The 17,868-nt window shown below is 37.1% G+C and overlaps 1 protein-coding gene across 1 annotated transcript in view; it reads left to right on the plus strand.

The window, feature by feature from the left end:
- Positions 1–17,868, plus strand: part of LOC108117453 (catenin alpha) — a 60,984-nt gene that overhangs the window by 9,706 nt on the left and 33,410 nt on the right. The window contains exons 2-5 of the mRNA XM_041819359.1: positions 2,935–3,311; positions 9,836–10,153; positions 10,962–11,165; positions 11,219–11,903. Coding sequence (XP_041675293.1) covers positions 2,935–3,311; positions 9,836–10,153; positions 10,962–11,165; positions 11,219–11,903 — 1,584 coding nt within the window. The remainder of the gene's footprint in view (positions 1–2,934; positions 3,312–9,835; positions 10,154–10,961; positions 11,166–11,218; positions 11,904–17,868) is intronic.

A 17,868-nucleotide genomic window follows, 5' to 3' on the forward strand; every position in this document is an offset into this window, starting at 1 on the left:
CGGGACGTGTTCCAATTCCCAAAAACGTTCTACAAGAGAGTCGAGAGAACTTATATTTTCACTACAAGTGACGCTGCATACTTGAGCATTATTTGATACGCGTTGAGTGTACTTTCCCGAAACAATCCATCCTAATAAAGCTTTCTGTATTGAAGGATGTTCTGAACCCAATTTTATTTGACCTACGCTGAGAAGTTCGAAAAAGGATTCTGCCCAATTAGTAAGTCTACTTTTGCAGGCTTGTGAAAACGAGGGTCTGCTAATTCAATATTTGCTGGAATTTTCCACTGTGCACAATTGACTTCGTTATCTGGTTGATATGATGAAATGGAGCTTGATACCCAAAAATCGGTAGCGAAACTATGAGCATTGACGCGAGAATGAATCGAGGCGTGGACTTTGTGCCGTACTACAGAGTCGTTCTTCCCTACAGTAGTGATATTCAAATTCTTCCCTTTACTTTTGGTTGACTCTTCAGCAGCTAAATGTTGATATCGCCGATTCAACAGAGTCGCACAATCAGACCATGTAGGCAGCGTATTATAATCTAGCTGTTCCTCAAATCAGGATTTTGTTGTGTGATCTACTTTAGACATTGCTATGTGAATAAAAATTGCGTTGTTTATTTCCTTTTCACTACCCAAGGACTGTAACGATGCGTAGAGGGCCGATATTTCATCTATAAGAGACCTCAAGCCTGATGCAGAGGGTTTTGATACTTGCGGGAGGTCAAACAGCTGAGAAATCGTGTCAAAAAAGATCAAACATTTATTATCGTACACGTTTTTTAGATTAGCCAATGCCTTCTCATAATTTAGATCCGAAATTTGAAAAGCTTTCACAGTACCTAATGCATCATCGGTTAGACATGTTAGCAAATGGTTAAATTTCTCTATATTTGTTAGAGATGGGTCGTTGTGAACTAAACTCTCGAAAAGACTTATAAAATTTTTATAGTCTGAATGTTTTCCACTAAATTTCGGTAGATTCATTTTTGGCAACTGAGACGAATGACGATAACCACCTATATCACTTTGACTAAGTCTCTGAGGCTCGCATTCTCTCATTGCGGACCGATATAACGCTTTTGTAATTATGCACATCTCCTCAACAGACGCTCTTAAATCATTCACTGGATTTAACACATCGATATCTCCTTGAATATCTATCAATTTCTCGCAATATGATTCGAGAAGTTGCATTCGGTATTCCATTTGAAACCTATCGAATGAAATGGTTTTTTTCTCGAATGACGTTCTCATACGTTGAATGTCACTCATTACCCTGCCGTGTTTTTGCATAGCCACTATTAGTTTAGCACTAGGCTTTGACGATGATTCCTTTTCTTTCTCAGACATTTTAGGTTAATATAAAAAAATAAAATACTCCAAGTAAAAACAGTCGGACACAAGGGTTAAATAAATTTATTTCCAAAATGCTCAAAATGCTTCCTTAATAAATTTCCAACAATATCTAAATTTTAAATTTTAAAAATTAAAAAAAAATTTAATTTCTCCAAAAAAATTTATTGGGTTGGATAAGGGTTAAATGTGCGCAGAAGCACCACCAAAATGCACAAAATACGTTTGTATGTGTATTTGCCGTTTAACCAAAGCCGAAAAATGCACAAATGTTGCATTTCATTTGACAAATAAATTGTCCAAACTATTTAAGTGGATCCCATACGGGTTAAAGATGCCCACAAACACCGACAAAAAAACCAACAAATGTATTAAACTTTTTCTCCAGGCCGAATCTTTGAATATTCACCGAATTAATATCTAGGCAAATATGTACATATAAACATAAAACTGTGAGCAGGGCTTAAATTCACTGCCGAGTTTTGGAGGAACTGTTGGCTATATACAGTTTGAAAACCACTGCCGCTGCAATTGGCGCTAAAAATTAACCGATGTATTGTTCTACATATGTACATACATATGTACAGCATAGAAGCCACTGACACTTATATATAGCAGACAAATAACTGCTCTGCAAATGCACAAAAGGGAATCGAAATTGGCGGCGAAACGCTGGTATGTTTGTACATATGTATGTAGATATAGCTGTACTTTTGCAGTTGCACCGTATGTATATAACGCACATAAAATTTTCAAATTCTCGCAAAATTTAAAACACCGTAAGTTTTGTCAAAGGCAGTTTACTTTTTTATTTTATTATTCGGAAGTTAGGGTATATTTGGGGTGTAATAATATTTCTAATATAAAGGTGCCAAGAATTAATACCATGTAAAATGGACGCATACACACATAAAGTGGAGTGCTCACAACTTTTAATTTTTGGCACTGAATACCTGGTTGTTGTTAGGCATAATTTTCCAAGCACTTTCCTTCCGTACCCAACTGCTTTCGCCAACATTTCACTGCTTCGCCGAATTCCACCAGCTAGAATTTTCGCCAACAAATTTAAAAAACTAAACAGATGCCGAGACGACGAGAGGTGCACTGTTTTTTGATTGTTTTTCCGACGCGAAAATTAATAACAAAACTAGCCGTAGTCCCTGTTCGGGCGCCATGAAAATCCGGGAGAGTTTTCCCGGAAAAATTACTTTTAAAATTTAAGCAAAAAAAAGACTTGCGACTAGCGGCTGGGGAATTTCCAAAAAAAGCGAAACGAACGAAACGAAGTTGATTCCAAAGTTTATTGCTGCCAGCTGCTTCGAGGTTCGATCGGTTAATGTTCTCCCGAGAGCAGCATAACATTTCGCATAGCCACGAACAGAAAAGCTTATCATTTAGATCACAACAACTCGGCTATGCTCAAGATTGAGTGAAACTGATAAGCTTTTGTACATTGGTTTAAGGTGATTTGTTTACATTTTGGCTGCGTATTCAATTAATTATTTCTTTTCATCTATCCTTAAAACTAACAATAAAACTTAATCTACTGCTCCAACACCTTTTTTAATTTTAGGAAAATCAAAACGTGCCAGTGCGTTAGTTGCAGCGGTTGAAAAGGCTACAGAAAATTTTATTCAAAAAGGCGAACAGATTGCCTATGAGAATCCAGACATTACACAAGAAATGTTAGCCGCTGTGGATGAAGTAAAAAAAACTGGAGATGCCATGAGCATTGCAGCCAGAGAATTTTCTGAAGATCCATGCAGTTCCATGAAGAGAGGGAATATGGTACGTGCAGCCAGAAACCTATTGTCGGCTGTAACACGTTTGTTAATATTAGCTGACATGGTGGATGTTCATTTGCTTTTAAAATCGCTTCACATTGTTGAGGATGACTTGAATAAACTCAAAAACGCATCGAGTCAAGACGAGCTTATGGATAATATGAGGGTATGTCGGACTTACTATTTTATTTATCATTACAATGATCGACAAAAAACACAAAAAGCACTATCGATCCCTTTTCAGTCCTGCAATTCCTGTGGAATACAACATGTCATAAATTTCTGTTTTATTATTAAATAAAATTTTAACTTATAATTATTTTTTGTATGTTAATACCATAACGTAACCTTTTTTAAAAATGTGAATATAATATAACACCGTGAACTAGCGCTATGTATTGTTAAAATCATGTAATCCATGACGGCGACGGTTCTTATAACCATGTAAGGTATGTTACAGTTGATAATGGCATTGCCCACGTGGGGCCTTAAAAACTGTGTTGTTAATGTTTGTTGAATTTTCGCAAGAAATGTTATCAGCCGTTAGAAATCTTTGGTATTATCTATATCAACCTAGTGTTTGTATACTGATCATTAAGCAACCGTCTACATTTTTCGGTGATGTGTGGTGGGTTTGTCGGACTTGCTACCATTTCCTGACAGTTCAGTATTGTTATACCCGTTACTCGTAGGGTAAATTCGATTAAAAGTACGTAACAGGTAGAAGGAAGCGTTTCCGACCCTATAAAGTATATATATTCTTGATCAGTATCAATAGCAAAGACGATTGAGCCATGTCCGTCAGTCTGAACGCTGAGATCTCAGGAACTATAAGAGATGGGAAGATTAGCATCAAGATTCTTGAGGTCCATACGCAGCGCAAGTTTATTTCCGCATCCTGCCACGCCCACTCTGACGCCCACAAATTATGAAAAAGTAAAACTGCTTAAATCTCAGGAACTATTAGAACTAGAAAGTTGAAATTCATTATATATAATCTTTAGATGCATCTTAAAGTGGTACTATTACACACCCACCCACCACACCCACCCATACGCCCACCAAGCTCAAAAGGCGGTTTTCGCATTTTCTATAAAAGCTGATATCTAGGTAACTATAAGAGATAGACAATTCGGATTAAACGTGTAGGTTTTTATAATGCTCCCAATGCGAATTGTTCTGATCAAGCCACGCTTACTCTAACGCCCACAAACCCCGAAAAAACAAATATGCAAAAATCTCGGGAACTATAAGAGCTAGAAAGTTGTGCTAAAGAACACGTACTTAAGAGATGCCACTGCAATTTGCCCCTAGTTTTCATCTGGTCACGCCAACAAACCGCGGAAAACTTTGACGTCTATAGTATTATTACGAATGCCTTCGTTTGACCTCATATAACATATTTCCGTCAATCTTTATCGATTTACCAAAGTACTTTCAAATCGGAATATTATTTCGCTATTTATGAAGAAATTTATGTTATAAGGCCTCATATGGGCAGTGACGTCACTATCAGTTACTCAACGTGCTTTCTCCGACAATAGGTGGCACTTTGGGAATTTCCATTGTGCACAATAAAGATTTTAGAATTGTGTAAAACAGTATAGCGTTTCTTCTTGTTTTATATTAATTTATATAAGAAGCACTTGGCTTATGTTTGTATTTAGAGGCAAAGAATGGCAGTTACCATCTCACCTTAAACGTTAATCGGCCATAATGTCAGCACATACCCTTGATCTGAAGCAATGTGGCCAACAAGGTGCCACCCACTTCCCTCAAGAAAAGAATGTGGAAAGACCAGTCAGTCAGCAGGAGCTACAACTACCAAGCGACCCATTGAGCAACATCCATGTCAACTAACAGTCCATCTAGCACCACCTCATTAAACGTGTGTTTTAAGAGTGCCGATTTTGTTTAGAGATTAGGCAAAAAAACCTATCTTTACTATAATGTTAAGTATTCTGCGAGGGACCAGGAAGAAGTACAGCTTATACGCGCCTTAATAATAAACAATAAGATTACTGGAGAAGTGGAGATATGATGAAAATTAGGTCCATTTAAATTAATGTTTTACTCTTATTTATCTTAATTTTTTCTTTTTTTTTCATGGTTAATAACAGGTAATGATAATGGATTCCAAACTATTCTTGAAAGCTTACTTATATTAGTTACATTTTTATTCTTATGTACTGCTATTGGTTCATAGTTTCTGGTTGCATACTATGATGACGTATCAAAATGTTGTGATCTGCACTAGTACAACTAATTGACTAGCTGCTCGAAGTGGAATTTTCATCATGTCTTCTGTACTGTCTGTACTTTTTAATGAAATGTAGTTTATATGCGCCTTCTAAACTCTCACGGTATTACCAGCATATATCGGCTGCACTAGCATAAGTGAGGGGAACAACCGAGATATAATTTAATTGCCTCAGTTCCGTAATCGTTTGGGAATGCGGCAATGCAGCCATACCTGAATTTTTTATGTTATCCCAAAAATATTACACATTCTGTAGAAAGGAACATTACAGAATATATATATATATATATTCATTTTAATGGGAAAGGCGGACGTCTCGCTGCGCGCTTTGCTTCTCAAGCTTGACAGAGTCTTCTAAATCTTATGTACCACGCGTGGGCAAAATACAATAATTTTTCTTTTAGGTTTCTAGTCAACATTTATTGAAGTGCTTTGGGATCAGGTTCGTAAACGAATAAATCAGAATATTTTCCGAAGGGCGAGCAGGCTACATAGTGCTGCCCGTGTGAGGAGCATAGATTCTCCAAGCTTAGACACACTCGCAATGATTTTTTTTGGCCGCCAATATAGCACACGTACTGAGCTGTTTGGATGAACTTTTAGCACCAATTCGTATAAGCTTTCCTTGATCTTAGAGAAGTTTGTTGGCAAGGTGATAGATTGCGTAGATTCATCAATTCGCATTCGCCCATTTCCAATATTTATTAAGTGCTTTGCCTATATTTTAACCAACGCATCTTGTTGTAGTTGTAAACGCATGTTGGTTTTCAAAGTACATTTTTGTAAATGACACCATAAAATGTATGATTTGAGACATGCAATAAGTTGATTAGCAGGTGTTGAACGTGGTATAACCAACAGTGTTTGTCGAAAATTGCCAGACAATAAAATGAGTGCTCCATTAAAAATCCGTGCGTTTCCTCTTATATCTCGCAGTGTACGATCAAGCGCTTCCAATGCTTAATTGTGAGACATTGAGCATTCGTCACATACAATAATTTTACACGTTTTGAGAACATTGCCCATTCCATTGTTTTTTGTTGATGTGTAATATTGGAGCCTCAGTGTTTTGTAATTTCAATGGTAGCTTCAATGCTGAATGCGCTGTTCATTTACCATTGAAAAGGCTTGCCGCATTTCCAGATGATACAATGGCCAGTGCAATATTATTATATCGCCAAAATGGGCGATAAAATAAAAGTCGTGCCAGTTAGCAACACTCCACCGCTTTGTTTTGTGATTGTACGGATAATTCTTTTATACACAATGCGTAGTTCTGGAACCCACTGCAGAACATTTCTTTGAACAGACGTCCTGAGTTCCACAAAATCAAAGTTTGTCTCTCGTTGCAATTCACAATCGAGCAGGTCATTTGAAGGCATTGCTGGGTTTATCTTACGTATTTTAAAAAGAGCTGTCAGCTTCATTTTTAGAACGCTGCCACATACACCTCAGCTGTTAAGAGCTAGAGCTAAAATTTTACTTAAGAGATAAATTTTAAATAAATTTTCAATTTTTACGATTTTTTTCGTTTAAGAACCCGGAACCCGCTTGAACACGTGCAAAAAATTTCATTACAATTGGTCCAGCCGTTTAAGATTCTATAGCGGACATATATATATACCTAGGTCCGTCGTATGTGTTTAGATGCCAGAAGTTCCGGTATTTTGTTCCTGATTGTTAACATTTACAGTGATTACATATGATCTAACATATTTAACGAATTAATTAAAAGCATTGATCCAAAATTTTACGACGAACAGTACATTCTACCTGAAATATGTGGCCATGAAAATTTGCAACGAAAAATAAAATGGCTCCATCCTTTTACCTATTCACCTTACTAGAAAGACTGTACACATGCGAACTTTTCCCCTATAGACAGAGTTTTTTTGTTGCATACCTTGCTTTACGTTTAAATGACCACCGTGGATAAGGATGAACGATTCACAAAAAAAAAAGAAGATTGTGTAGAGAAAAGGCTTATATTTTCTTTAAAATCTTTAAATTAATCGTCTGTCAAAAATACTTTATAGATACATCCTTAAAATATACCTTTCGTGTTCTATGTAATTTGACATATTGGAATCGGTTAAACATACGAGGTGTGTTCAAAAAGTAAGGTGACTTTTCAAATTTCTCGGGCAACATATTTTCGATTATCGTTTTTTTTGTTTTGTTATATTGGTACACTCTTCCCTAACATCTGTACCAAGTTTCAATGGAACATCCTCTTTTGTTTGGTTGTGAGAGGCGTAAAGTTACAAGTTGTTTTGCGAGCTCGGCGATTTTTTGCTTTTTTCGGTCTTGGCTCGTTTGGGCTCTTCCATTGGGACGATTGGGCTTTGGTTTCGATATCATAACCATATACCCATGATTCGTCACCAGTTATGACCCTTTTGAGTAAATCTGGGTCGTCGTTGACGTCATTCAACAGCTCTTGAGCGATGCTCATGCGACGGTTCTTTTGCTCAAAATTCAGCAATTTCGGAACAAACTTCGCTGACACACGACTCATACCCAAAACGTTTGAAAAAATTTCATGGCACGAGCCAAGCGATATACCGACATCTTCAGCAACTTCTCTGATAGTGATTCGACGATTTTCCAAAACAATTTTCGTCACTGCTTGAACGTTTTCATCAGTTGTTGACGTGCTTGGGCGTCCAGAGCGAGGCTGGTCATTGGCATCTTCCCGGCCATCTTGGAAGAGTTTGTACCACTTGTACACATTTTTTTACTCAGAACAGTTTCACCGTATGCCACTGTCAACATTTCAAGTGTTTCAGAGCACTTAATTTTATTTTTTACACAAAATTTGATGCAAATCCTTTGATTCATATTTTTCGATAGCAAAAAATCGCCGAGCTCGCAAAACAACTTGTAACTTTACGCCTCTCACAACCAAACAAAAGAGGATGTTCCATTGAAACTTGGTACAGATGTTAGGGAAGAGTGTACCAATATAACAAAACAAAAAAAACGATAATCGAAAATATGTTGCCCGCGAAATTTGAAAAGTCACCTTACTTTTTGAACACACCTCGTATTTCCAGCTCAAAAAGTTTTGTTTAACCGAGAATTATATAATTAAACTCGTTCATCGGGTCCCAGAGAGTTTCCACATACTTTTAGCTTTTCGTTTAAACTCAGATAGCTGAAAGAGCTATACAATTTATTCCGATTTCGTCAGTCCACCTGTTTAAATTATCGCTGGGATTTAGAAGCAGCTTGTCATGCCCACGCTAACACCCACAGAAATTAAAAGAAAAATAAAATAAAAAAGCATACAAATTCCTGGGATCCCTATGCAGTTATCTGCCACAACCACAGACAGCGTGTTAAGCTATAATTGTGTCTTATAGCCTCAAAACTCGACTAAAGAGATATATTCTTGTTTTAATTAAATATAGCTGAAATGTAAGGAATGTAAATGTAAAGTAATCACAAGACATTTTCAACAACAAGTTTGACGAAAAGTATACCAGATTCGTTGAAAAGAAAAGAAATAGAAGCAAGCGTTTCCGACCTTATAAAGTATATACGAGTATATTCTTGATCAGAATCAACAGCGAAGCCGATTGAGCCATGCCCGTCTGTCCGTCCGTCCGTCCGTATGAACGCTGGGATCTCAGGAACTATAGCAGATACAAAGTTGAGATTAAGCATGAAGATTCTTGAGGTCCCGGGACAGCGCAAGTTTATTTAAGCATCCTGCCACGCCCACTCTAACGCCCACAAAAATCTCGGGAATTATTAGAGCTAGAAAGTTGAAATTAAGTATGTATAAACTTTGGATGCCAGCGCATCTTTTAGTGGTACTATTATCTGGCCACACCCACCCATACGCCCACCAAGCTCAAAAGACGGATTTCGCATTTTCAAGAAGACTTGATATCTCGGTGACTATAAGTGATAGAAAGTTCGGATTAAGCATGTAGATTTTTATGATGCCCCAAAAGCCACCCTAACGCCCACAAAACCCGAAAACCCAAAAATGCAAAAATCTCGGGAACTAAAAGACCTAGAAAGTTAGGCTTAAGAATACGTATTTTAGGGTTGCCACTGCAACTTCCCACGAGTTTTTATTCAGCCACGCCCACTCTAACGCCTACATACCGCGGAACACTGTGTCGTCTATAATAATATTATGAATGCCTTCGTTTGACGTTGTATAACTTAGTTCTGTTAATATCTATCGATTTACCAAAGATTTTTCAAATCAGAACATTATTTCGCTACTTATGAAGAAATTTAGGTTATAAGGCCTGTCATAGGCAGTGACGTCACTATCATCAATGACCATTTGTACTGCAGTTAACTTTTAACGTTTAATGACATTATATTTTAAATTGAGAGCGTATTGTATTTTGTAATGGTTCTACAAATTAAAAACTAAGCCTAATAATCATTAATTTGCTATTTTAAAGCAATTCGGCCGCAATGCAGGAGAACTTATAAAACAAGCTGCCAAACGTCAGCAAGAACTAAAGGATCCTCAATTGAGAGACGACTTAGCAGCAGCTCGTGCGATGCTTAAAAAACATTCAACAATGCTTTTGACTGCATCAAAAGTATATGTTCGCCATCCCGAACTAGACTTAGCGAAAGTGAATCGCGACTTTATTCTGAAGCAAGTTTGCGATGCTGTAAATACTATCAGCGATGTTGCTCAAGGAAAGTCATCTCAACCGACAGATATTTACAGCGGGGCAGGAGAGCTCGCTGCAGCTTTGGACGATTTTGACGTAAGTTAAAAATTAAGTAATATATTATAATAGGATGTTTAAATGTTTTGACACTTTAAGTTAATTATATTTTTGGTTACATTAACAGCCACATCTATCTGGCCCTGTCGGCAATCCTGTTACGGCTTGACAGGCAAATTCAATAGGAAATAGGAATTGAAAAAGGTTTCTAAAGGATACAAAATAAGATAATTTACTCTTGTAATAAATAAAAAAATTATCGTTCATGGGGGTGACTAGCTGCTTTGTCGAGTCCAAACTAGAGATATGGGCTTAATACCTACACAACAAAAGTAAATCACTTACTTAAATTACTTCTGGTGTTCCAAAGGGGAGAGACTTTGAAGAGTGCAATGAAAGATACATTTCCGATAAAATACTATATATATATATCGATATCAGAGTCTATTTAGTCGTGTCTGTCCAACCGTCTATTTGCAAGAAAGCTGAGATCTCGTGGACTATTATGGGCTGTCCATATATTACGTTTTCAGTTACTGAAATGTCCTCTCCATTTCCCCAGCCAGCCAAGCGATTAGGGATTTACGGTCTCATTATTCGGATACATTTTTTTTAGCTTTAACATGCACATTAAGCGATAAGATTTTAAAAAAATCTGTCAACGATTACTTTTTGTTTTTGATTTCATTGTTGACCGAAATCACTACAGCTTCACCGGCTTTGCCCCGGTGCATTATATGTTTATTTTCCAAAGTACATTATATATTTATGAATTGACCTTCCAGTTGATGTGTCAAATTTTCATTTACGAATATCATTAATTTGAATTTGTAAACTAATTCTGCAGGAAGGAATTGTTATGGATCCTATGACCTACAGCGAGAAGCGTTCACGCCAATTGCTCGAAGAACGCTTGGAGAGTATTATTAGCGCAGCTGCCTTAATGGCGGATGCAGACTGTACTAGAGACGAGCGGCGAGAAAGAATTGTGGCAGAATGCAATGCTGTACGGCAAGCATTACAAGATCTGCTTTCTGAATATATGTCAAACGTAAGTAATTTTTAATAAATGCGCGCAATTTGTTGATGAAACTTTTTGTTCAGATGAATCAAAAAGATAACAGCCCTGGACTTTCGCGAGCAATAGATCAAATGTGTCGCAAAACTCGTGATCTCCGGAGACAATTGCGAAAAGCTGTTGTTGATCATGTTTCCGACTCATTTTTAGAGACTACAACTCCTTTGCTTGATTTGATTGAAGCAGCCAAAACAGGCAATGAAAAAAATGTTCGTGAAAAAGCCGAAATTTTCACAAAACACGCTGAAAAACTAGTTGAAGTTGCTAATCTAGTATGTAGTATGTCAAGCAACGAAGATGGTGTTAAAATGGTTCGGTATGCTGCTGCTCAAATTGAAAGTCTTTGTCCGCAAGTAATAAATGCAGCATCTATATTAACTGTCCGACCAAATTCTAAAGTAGCTCAAGAAAATATGACCACATATCGACAGGCTTGGGAGGTGCAAGTTCGTATTTTAACCGAAGCAGTCGATGATATAACAACAATTGACGACTTTTTGGCAGTGTCCGAAAATCACATTCTTGAAGATGTCAATAAATGTGTAATGGCTTTACAAGTCGGAGATGCTAGGGATTTGCGTACAACGGCTGGATCTATTCAAGGACGTTCTTCTAGAGTTTGTAATGTTGTCGAAGCTGAAATGGACAATTATGAACCATGTATCTATACCAAACGAGTGCTAGAAGCAGTTAAAGTTCTTCGAGAGCAAGGTATGTTATACAGATTTTAGTAATTATAGCCATAATTTTTAATAACTTCTTGGAAGTGCCTAAACAATGTAAGGTCCGTAAATTTACAAAAAAAAATAATGGTATGTAATAATAAGCTTGAATTTCTTGGAGAATAGCTTGACAGTAGGCCTTTTTAATACCTATTACACGTAGAGTAAAAGGGTATAATAGTTCCTTAAAATGTATGTAACAGGTAGAACGAAGCGTTTCTGACCCTATATATATTACTAATCAGGATCCATAGCCGAGTCGAGCGGGCCATGTTCGTTCGTCTATTCGTACCTCAGGAAATAAAAGAGATTCAAATTTAAGTGAAAGTTTATTTCAGCATCCTGTCACGCCCACATAAAAGCCCACAAATCACGAAAAATCTCAGGAACTAAAAAGTTTGGATTGAGCATGCATAATCTTGAGATGCCAGCTCTAAATGTATATCTTTCATTTCAGATATTACATTTCAATTTCCGTTACGTATTTCTCGAGATATTAAGGAATAAACTTGCAACTCATGGGTGTACGAATAAATTATTGCCGACTGTATGACTTCGTTTGACCTTTCATAACATATTTTTGTCAATATCTATCGATTTGCCAAAGATTTTTCAAATCGGAACAATATTTCGCTATTTATGAAGAAATTTAGGTTATAAGGTAAACAGCTTTTTTGACAAAAGGTGGCGCTTTGTGGCGGCGCTGACAATGTTGGCAGGCGACGTTGGTGCTGTTCGTAAGTTCTTGCATAGCTGTAGAAACCGCGAGGTCTGCAGATTTTGTATTTTTTATACCCGTTACTCGTAGAGTAAAAGGGTATACTAGATTTGTTGGAAAGTATGTAACAGATAGAATGAAGCGTTTCCGACCCTATAATGTATATATATTCCTGATCAGGATCAATAGCGAAGACGATTGAGCCATGCCCGTCTGTCTGTCCGTATGAACGCTGAGATTTCAGGAACTATAAGAGATGGGAAGGTAAGCATGACGGTTCTTGAGTTCCATACGCAGCGCAAGTTTATTTCCGCATCCTGCCACGCCCACTCTAACGGCCACAAAGCGCGAAAATCGCTGACATCTCAGGAACTATCAGAGCTAGAAAGTTGAAATTCAGAATGTATAATCTTTAGATGCCAGTATTCTATTGGTGTTCCAGTGTTTTATTATATTTTTCGAAAATTTAGGGATAAATCTTGACCCCGACTCATTTCGTCCAATTACAGCAAAAACAAGAGAAATCGCTATAGTCGAGTGCCTCGACTATAAGATACCAGTTATTTTACACAATTTAAAATATTATTTTTGCTAAGGGAAATTTACAAATTGTCTGAGAAAGCATGTTGAGTATCCATGTAAGGCCTTATAACCTGCATTTCTTCATAAAAAGCGAAATAGTTCATCGATTTGAAAAATGTTTGGTAAATCGATAGATATTCACAATATTTATTACAAGGCCAAACGAGGACATACACTATGATATTATAGACGCCACAGTTTTTCCGCGTTAGAGTAGGCCTGGCTAGATTGGAAAAAACATTTCTTCGTGCTTAATCGGAACTTTCTATCAATTAATGCGAAAACCGTCTTTCGCGTATGAGTGGGTGTGGCCGGATAATGGTACCACCATAATATGCGCTGGCACCTCAAGATCATACATACTGAATCTCTTTCTAGCTTTAATAGTTCGTGAGATTTTAGCGATGTTAGTTTTTAGTGATTTGTGGGCGTTGCAGTGGGCGTGGCAATATGCTGAAATAAACTTGCGCTGCGTATGGACCTGTTACATACTTTTCACCGAATCTGATATACCATTTCACTCTACGTGTAACGGATATAAAAACAATTTTCTAGTAGTCAACAAAAACCAAGTTTATCAATTCTATGAAGATTTTTTCGTGAGCACAAAATACGCTGCGAGCAACTATCTATGGGGTTTCGGCTTTTAAATCAAGCTTAAAAATTGGGGCTATAATTCCGTCCCGCTAGACAATGGACGGGAACTGTAAGCAAATAAAATATGTTTGCTACTGACTAATCAGCAACACTTCCCCAGATTTCTTTGAGAAAAATCCTAGACAGGGAAAGCTAAAGCCGAGTGTATACCAACATATGTGCATACATACATATAGGTAAATGCACATTTTGATTTTCCAAGCCGGATGTTTTGTTAAAAGAAATATTAGATTTCCATTCGTCACAAAATATTAATTGTTCCCAGTACTTGAAATTCCGGTCCTAGTAGGTACAGTGTTTATTCGTACACCCATAAGTCGCAAGTTTATTCCTTAATAACTCGAGAAATACGTAACGGAAATTGAAATGCAATATCTCAAATGAAAGATATATATTTCGAGCAAATATTTTAAACATAAAATTAACAAGTTTTAACTTAAATACTAGATAAATTCCTTGACAACGCAAGTCATTTTTTTACGCACAAAAATTATTCGTACACTTCTCACTCTTGACTTCTTTTTCTGAATTTAACGGCAATCCGTGATCCTTTTTTGTTAACTGTACTTCGGAGCAAGCTTCAATGTACTATTCTCTAAGATGAGATCTCAGGAACTATAAGAGATACAAATGAGATGAGATCTCAAGAACTATAAGAAATACAAATCTGAGATTAACCATGAAGATTCTTGAGGTCCATACGCAGCGCACGTTTTTTACAGCAACGTGCCACGCACACTAACGCCCACAAATCGCAAAAAAATAAAATCGATGAGTGTTAGTGGTACTATTATCCGGCCACACCCACCCATACACCCACCAATCTCAAAAGACTGTTTTAAGAAATTTTTTTTTTAGAAAAGCTTATATCTCGGTAACTATAAGTGATAGAATGTTCGGATTAAGTATGTAGGTTCTTATGATGCCCCTATGCAAATTGTTCTTTTCCGATCAAGCCACGCCCACTCTAACGCCTACAAAACCCGAAAAACCGAAAATGCGAAAGTTTTGGGAACTCTAAGAGCTAGAAAGTTTTGCTTAAGAATACGTATTTATAAGATGGCACTGCAACTTGTCCTTAGTTTTCATCTGGCCACGCCTACTCTTACGCCCACAAACCGCGAAAAACTTTGGCGTCTAAATTATTATTATGAATCCCTTCGTTTGACCTTTTCTAACATATTTTTGTCAAACTATCGATTTAGCAAAGATTTTTCGGAAAATTATTTCGCTGTTTATGGAGATCTTTAAGGTATAAGGCCTCACATGATTTGTGACAATAGGTGGCGCCTTGTGAACTTCCACTTGCAAAATGAATATTTAAAAATTGTGTAAAACAGTTACGGGTATCTTGTAGTCGCGGCACACGACTATAGCGTTTCCTCTTGTTTTTTATTGAAAACCGCCTGAGCTATACAGCTAAGCTTATATGGCGTTAGTATCCAAGAGACGGTTTCCTCGCCAATTCATTCCAATATTTAATATTCAGAGTATCTTCAGCTTTGGCTGGTTGAGCTGTGTTTATAAAATTATAAAGTACAATTTATTGCTGATGTCATATTTTCCATATGTCATATTTTCAGGTAATTATTATTATCGTCCAGCAACTGTATTGCCATATTTGCACTGTTTGCAGTGCGTTACTTCCTGAAAGTCCATTGCTAACTTTCTTCCTTTATTGTTTTTATATTCTTATATTATCATTATATTATACAACAAGGAAAACAAAACTACAGTAATGAAATTTTTTAATAAGATCTATATTTTTATGGTAAATTTTCTCACAATATTATTTAATAATTATATTTACTATTTGACAAGTATAGCAGTAATATTAAAAAAATCGGAAAAATTTTACTTTTAATATCAAATACAGAATTATTTATTAAAATTCTACAACGCAGAACCATAACTCTGGGCCTAAATTGAAATAAGCTCTAAAATAAATTAAATAAGTGCATATATACAATCTATATAAGTTATGGCCGGATATAGCGAGAGGGGGGGGGGAGGGGGGGTAGTATTTCCCCGGATATTACCTAGCTAGTGTTAACAGCATCCTTGTAGCATCCTGTTCCGGTTCCTTCGTCCTTCCTTCCACAACTTAGTCTTCTTTATACGAGTTTACATTAAAATAAAACAGTAAGCGCTTTTAAACGTTACAATGGTTTTATTGCTACCAAAAAATAGTTTTCTGATTGCTTTGGGGGTACAAATTGAAGTAATTGTAAATTATAATTTGCGTGGCTTGTTGACTGCATAACGCTGGCAGTGCGGTTGCCGCAATCCGATGCCGGCAGCAGCGGTTTTCGGTGTTGCCATGCTCTAGGTGCTATAGCTGAGTAGCGTAGTTTTTCAAACGCTGGTCGGTAGTACCATCGTTCCGACTCAGCATCACTGCAGAGGCATTCGAAAGGTGACCGATCGTTGTGGGCAGCAACTTGCCGCATCGAGCTTTCTAGAACCAACCACTCCGTGAGCAGCGTCGTGCCACAGTGGTTACCTTCTGCTTCTTTAACTTTCTAGCTGGAGCCACGACCCGGCTACCAGTTACTAGAAGAAGTTCAGCAGCATCAACGTCACTGATCGGGGCCACCACCAGGTCTTGATCAGTGCTCTGCAGCGCCACCCGACTGTAGAGACGCCCACCGAGTGACCTTCCGTTTTGGGCAGCAACTTGCCGCAACGGTGCATCAGAACTAACACATCCGTGAGCAGCACGTGCCACGGCATAACTGCCTGCAAGACCTGTGCAGGCGCAGAATATTGTGGCCAAACACGCCGCCGGGAAAATTTTTGGCGTCTATAATATCATAGTGTATGTCCTCGTTTGACCTTGTATTATATATTGTGAATATCTATCGATTTACCAAAAAAAATTTCAAATCGATGAACTATTTTGCTATTTATAAAGAAATGTAGGTTATAAGGCCTCACATGGATACTCAACATGCTTTCTCTGACAATATGTGGAGCTTTGTAAATTTCCCCTAGCAAAAAAAATATTTTAAAATGGTGCAAAGCAGTAACGGATATCTTATAGTTTCGGCACTACAGCGACTATAGCGTTTCTTCTTGTTTTATATTGCTTTTCTGTCTAAGAAATTTGTTTTTAGGTTAAAACTTGTTAATCTGCCTATTAAAAATATTTCGTTAATTTTTGAGTTGTAGCTTTGCCGCAGAAAGCAAACTGAATTTTTATTTTTCGACTTCACGAAAAAAGAAATAAGTACGAGTTGTATCACTTTATTTATAATGATCTACTCTTAGGTTAATGTTCATTGTGTGCAAACTTTTGCTTGTACATACCATCTTCCAAGTACTAGTATGTTTGAAAAATATAGGGTTAAATGTAATCTAAAAAAGACGAAAAGTACAAGAATAACTATGTATATTCTAAGAATCGTCCACTTTTCGGAATTGCTGTACTGGTTTAGCACTTGCTTTGTAAACAAAAATAAGGTTCTCCAATTTTGCGCGTCGATGTTACATATATGTATATTTTAAAAGTAATATATATTTATTTACTCGTAGACTAAAAGGGCATATTAGATTCGTTGAAAAGTATGTAACAGGTAGAAGGAAGCGTTACCGACCCTATAAAGTATATATTCTTGATCAGGATGAATAGCGAAGACGACTGAGCCATGTCCGTCTGTCCGTATGAACGCTGAAATCTCAGGAACTATAAGAGACACAAAGTTGAGATTAACCATTAAGATTCTTGAGGTCCCTACGCAGCGCAAGGTTTTACAACATCCTGCCACGCCCACTCTAACGCCCACATATCGCGAAGAACTAAAATCGCTGAAATCTCAGGAACTATTAGAGCTAAAAAGTTGAAATTCAGAATGTGTGATCTTGAGATGCCACCGCATCTTATGGTGGTAATATTTTCACACCTACTCTTACACCTACCAAGCTCGAAAGACGGTTTTTGCATTTTGTAGAAAATCTGATATCTCATATCTCATATCTAACTATAAGTGATAGAATG

Source organism: Drosophila eugracilis, unplaced genomic scaffold (assembly GCF_018153835.1).
Source record: "Drosophila eugracilis isolate 14026-0451.02 unplaced genomic scaffold, ASM1815383v1 contig_623, whole genome shotgun sequence".
NCBI classification, from domain to species: Eukaryota; Metazoa; Arthropoda; class Insecta; order Diptera; family Drosophilidae; genus Drosophila; species Drosophila eugracilis.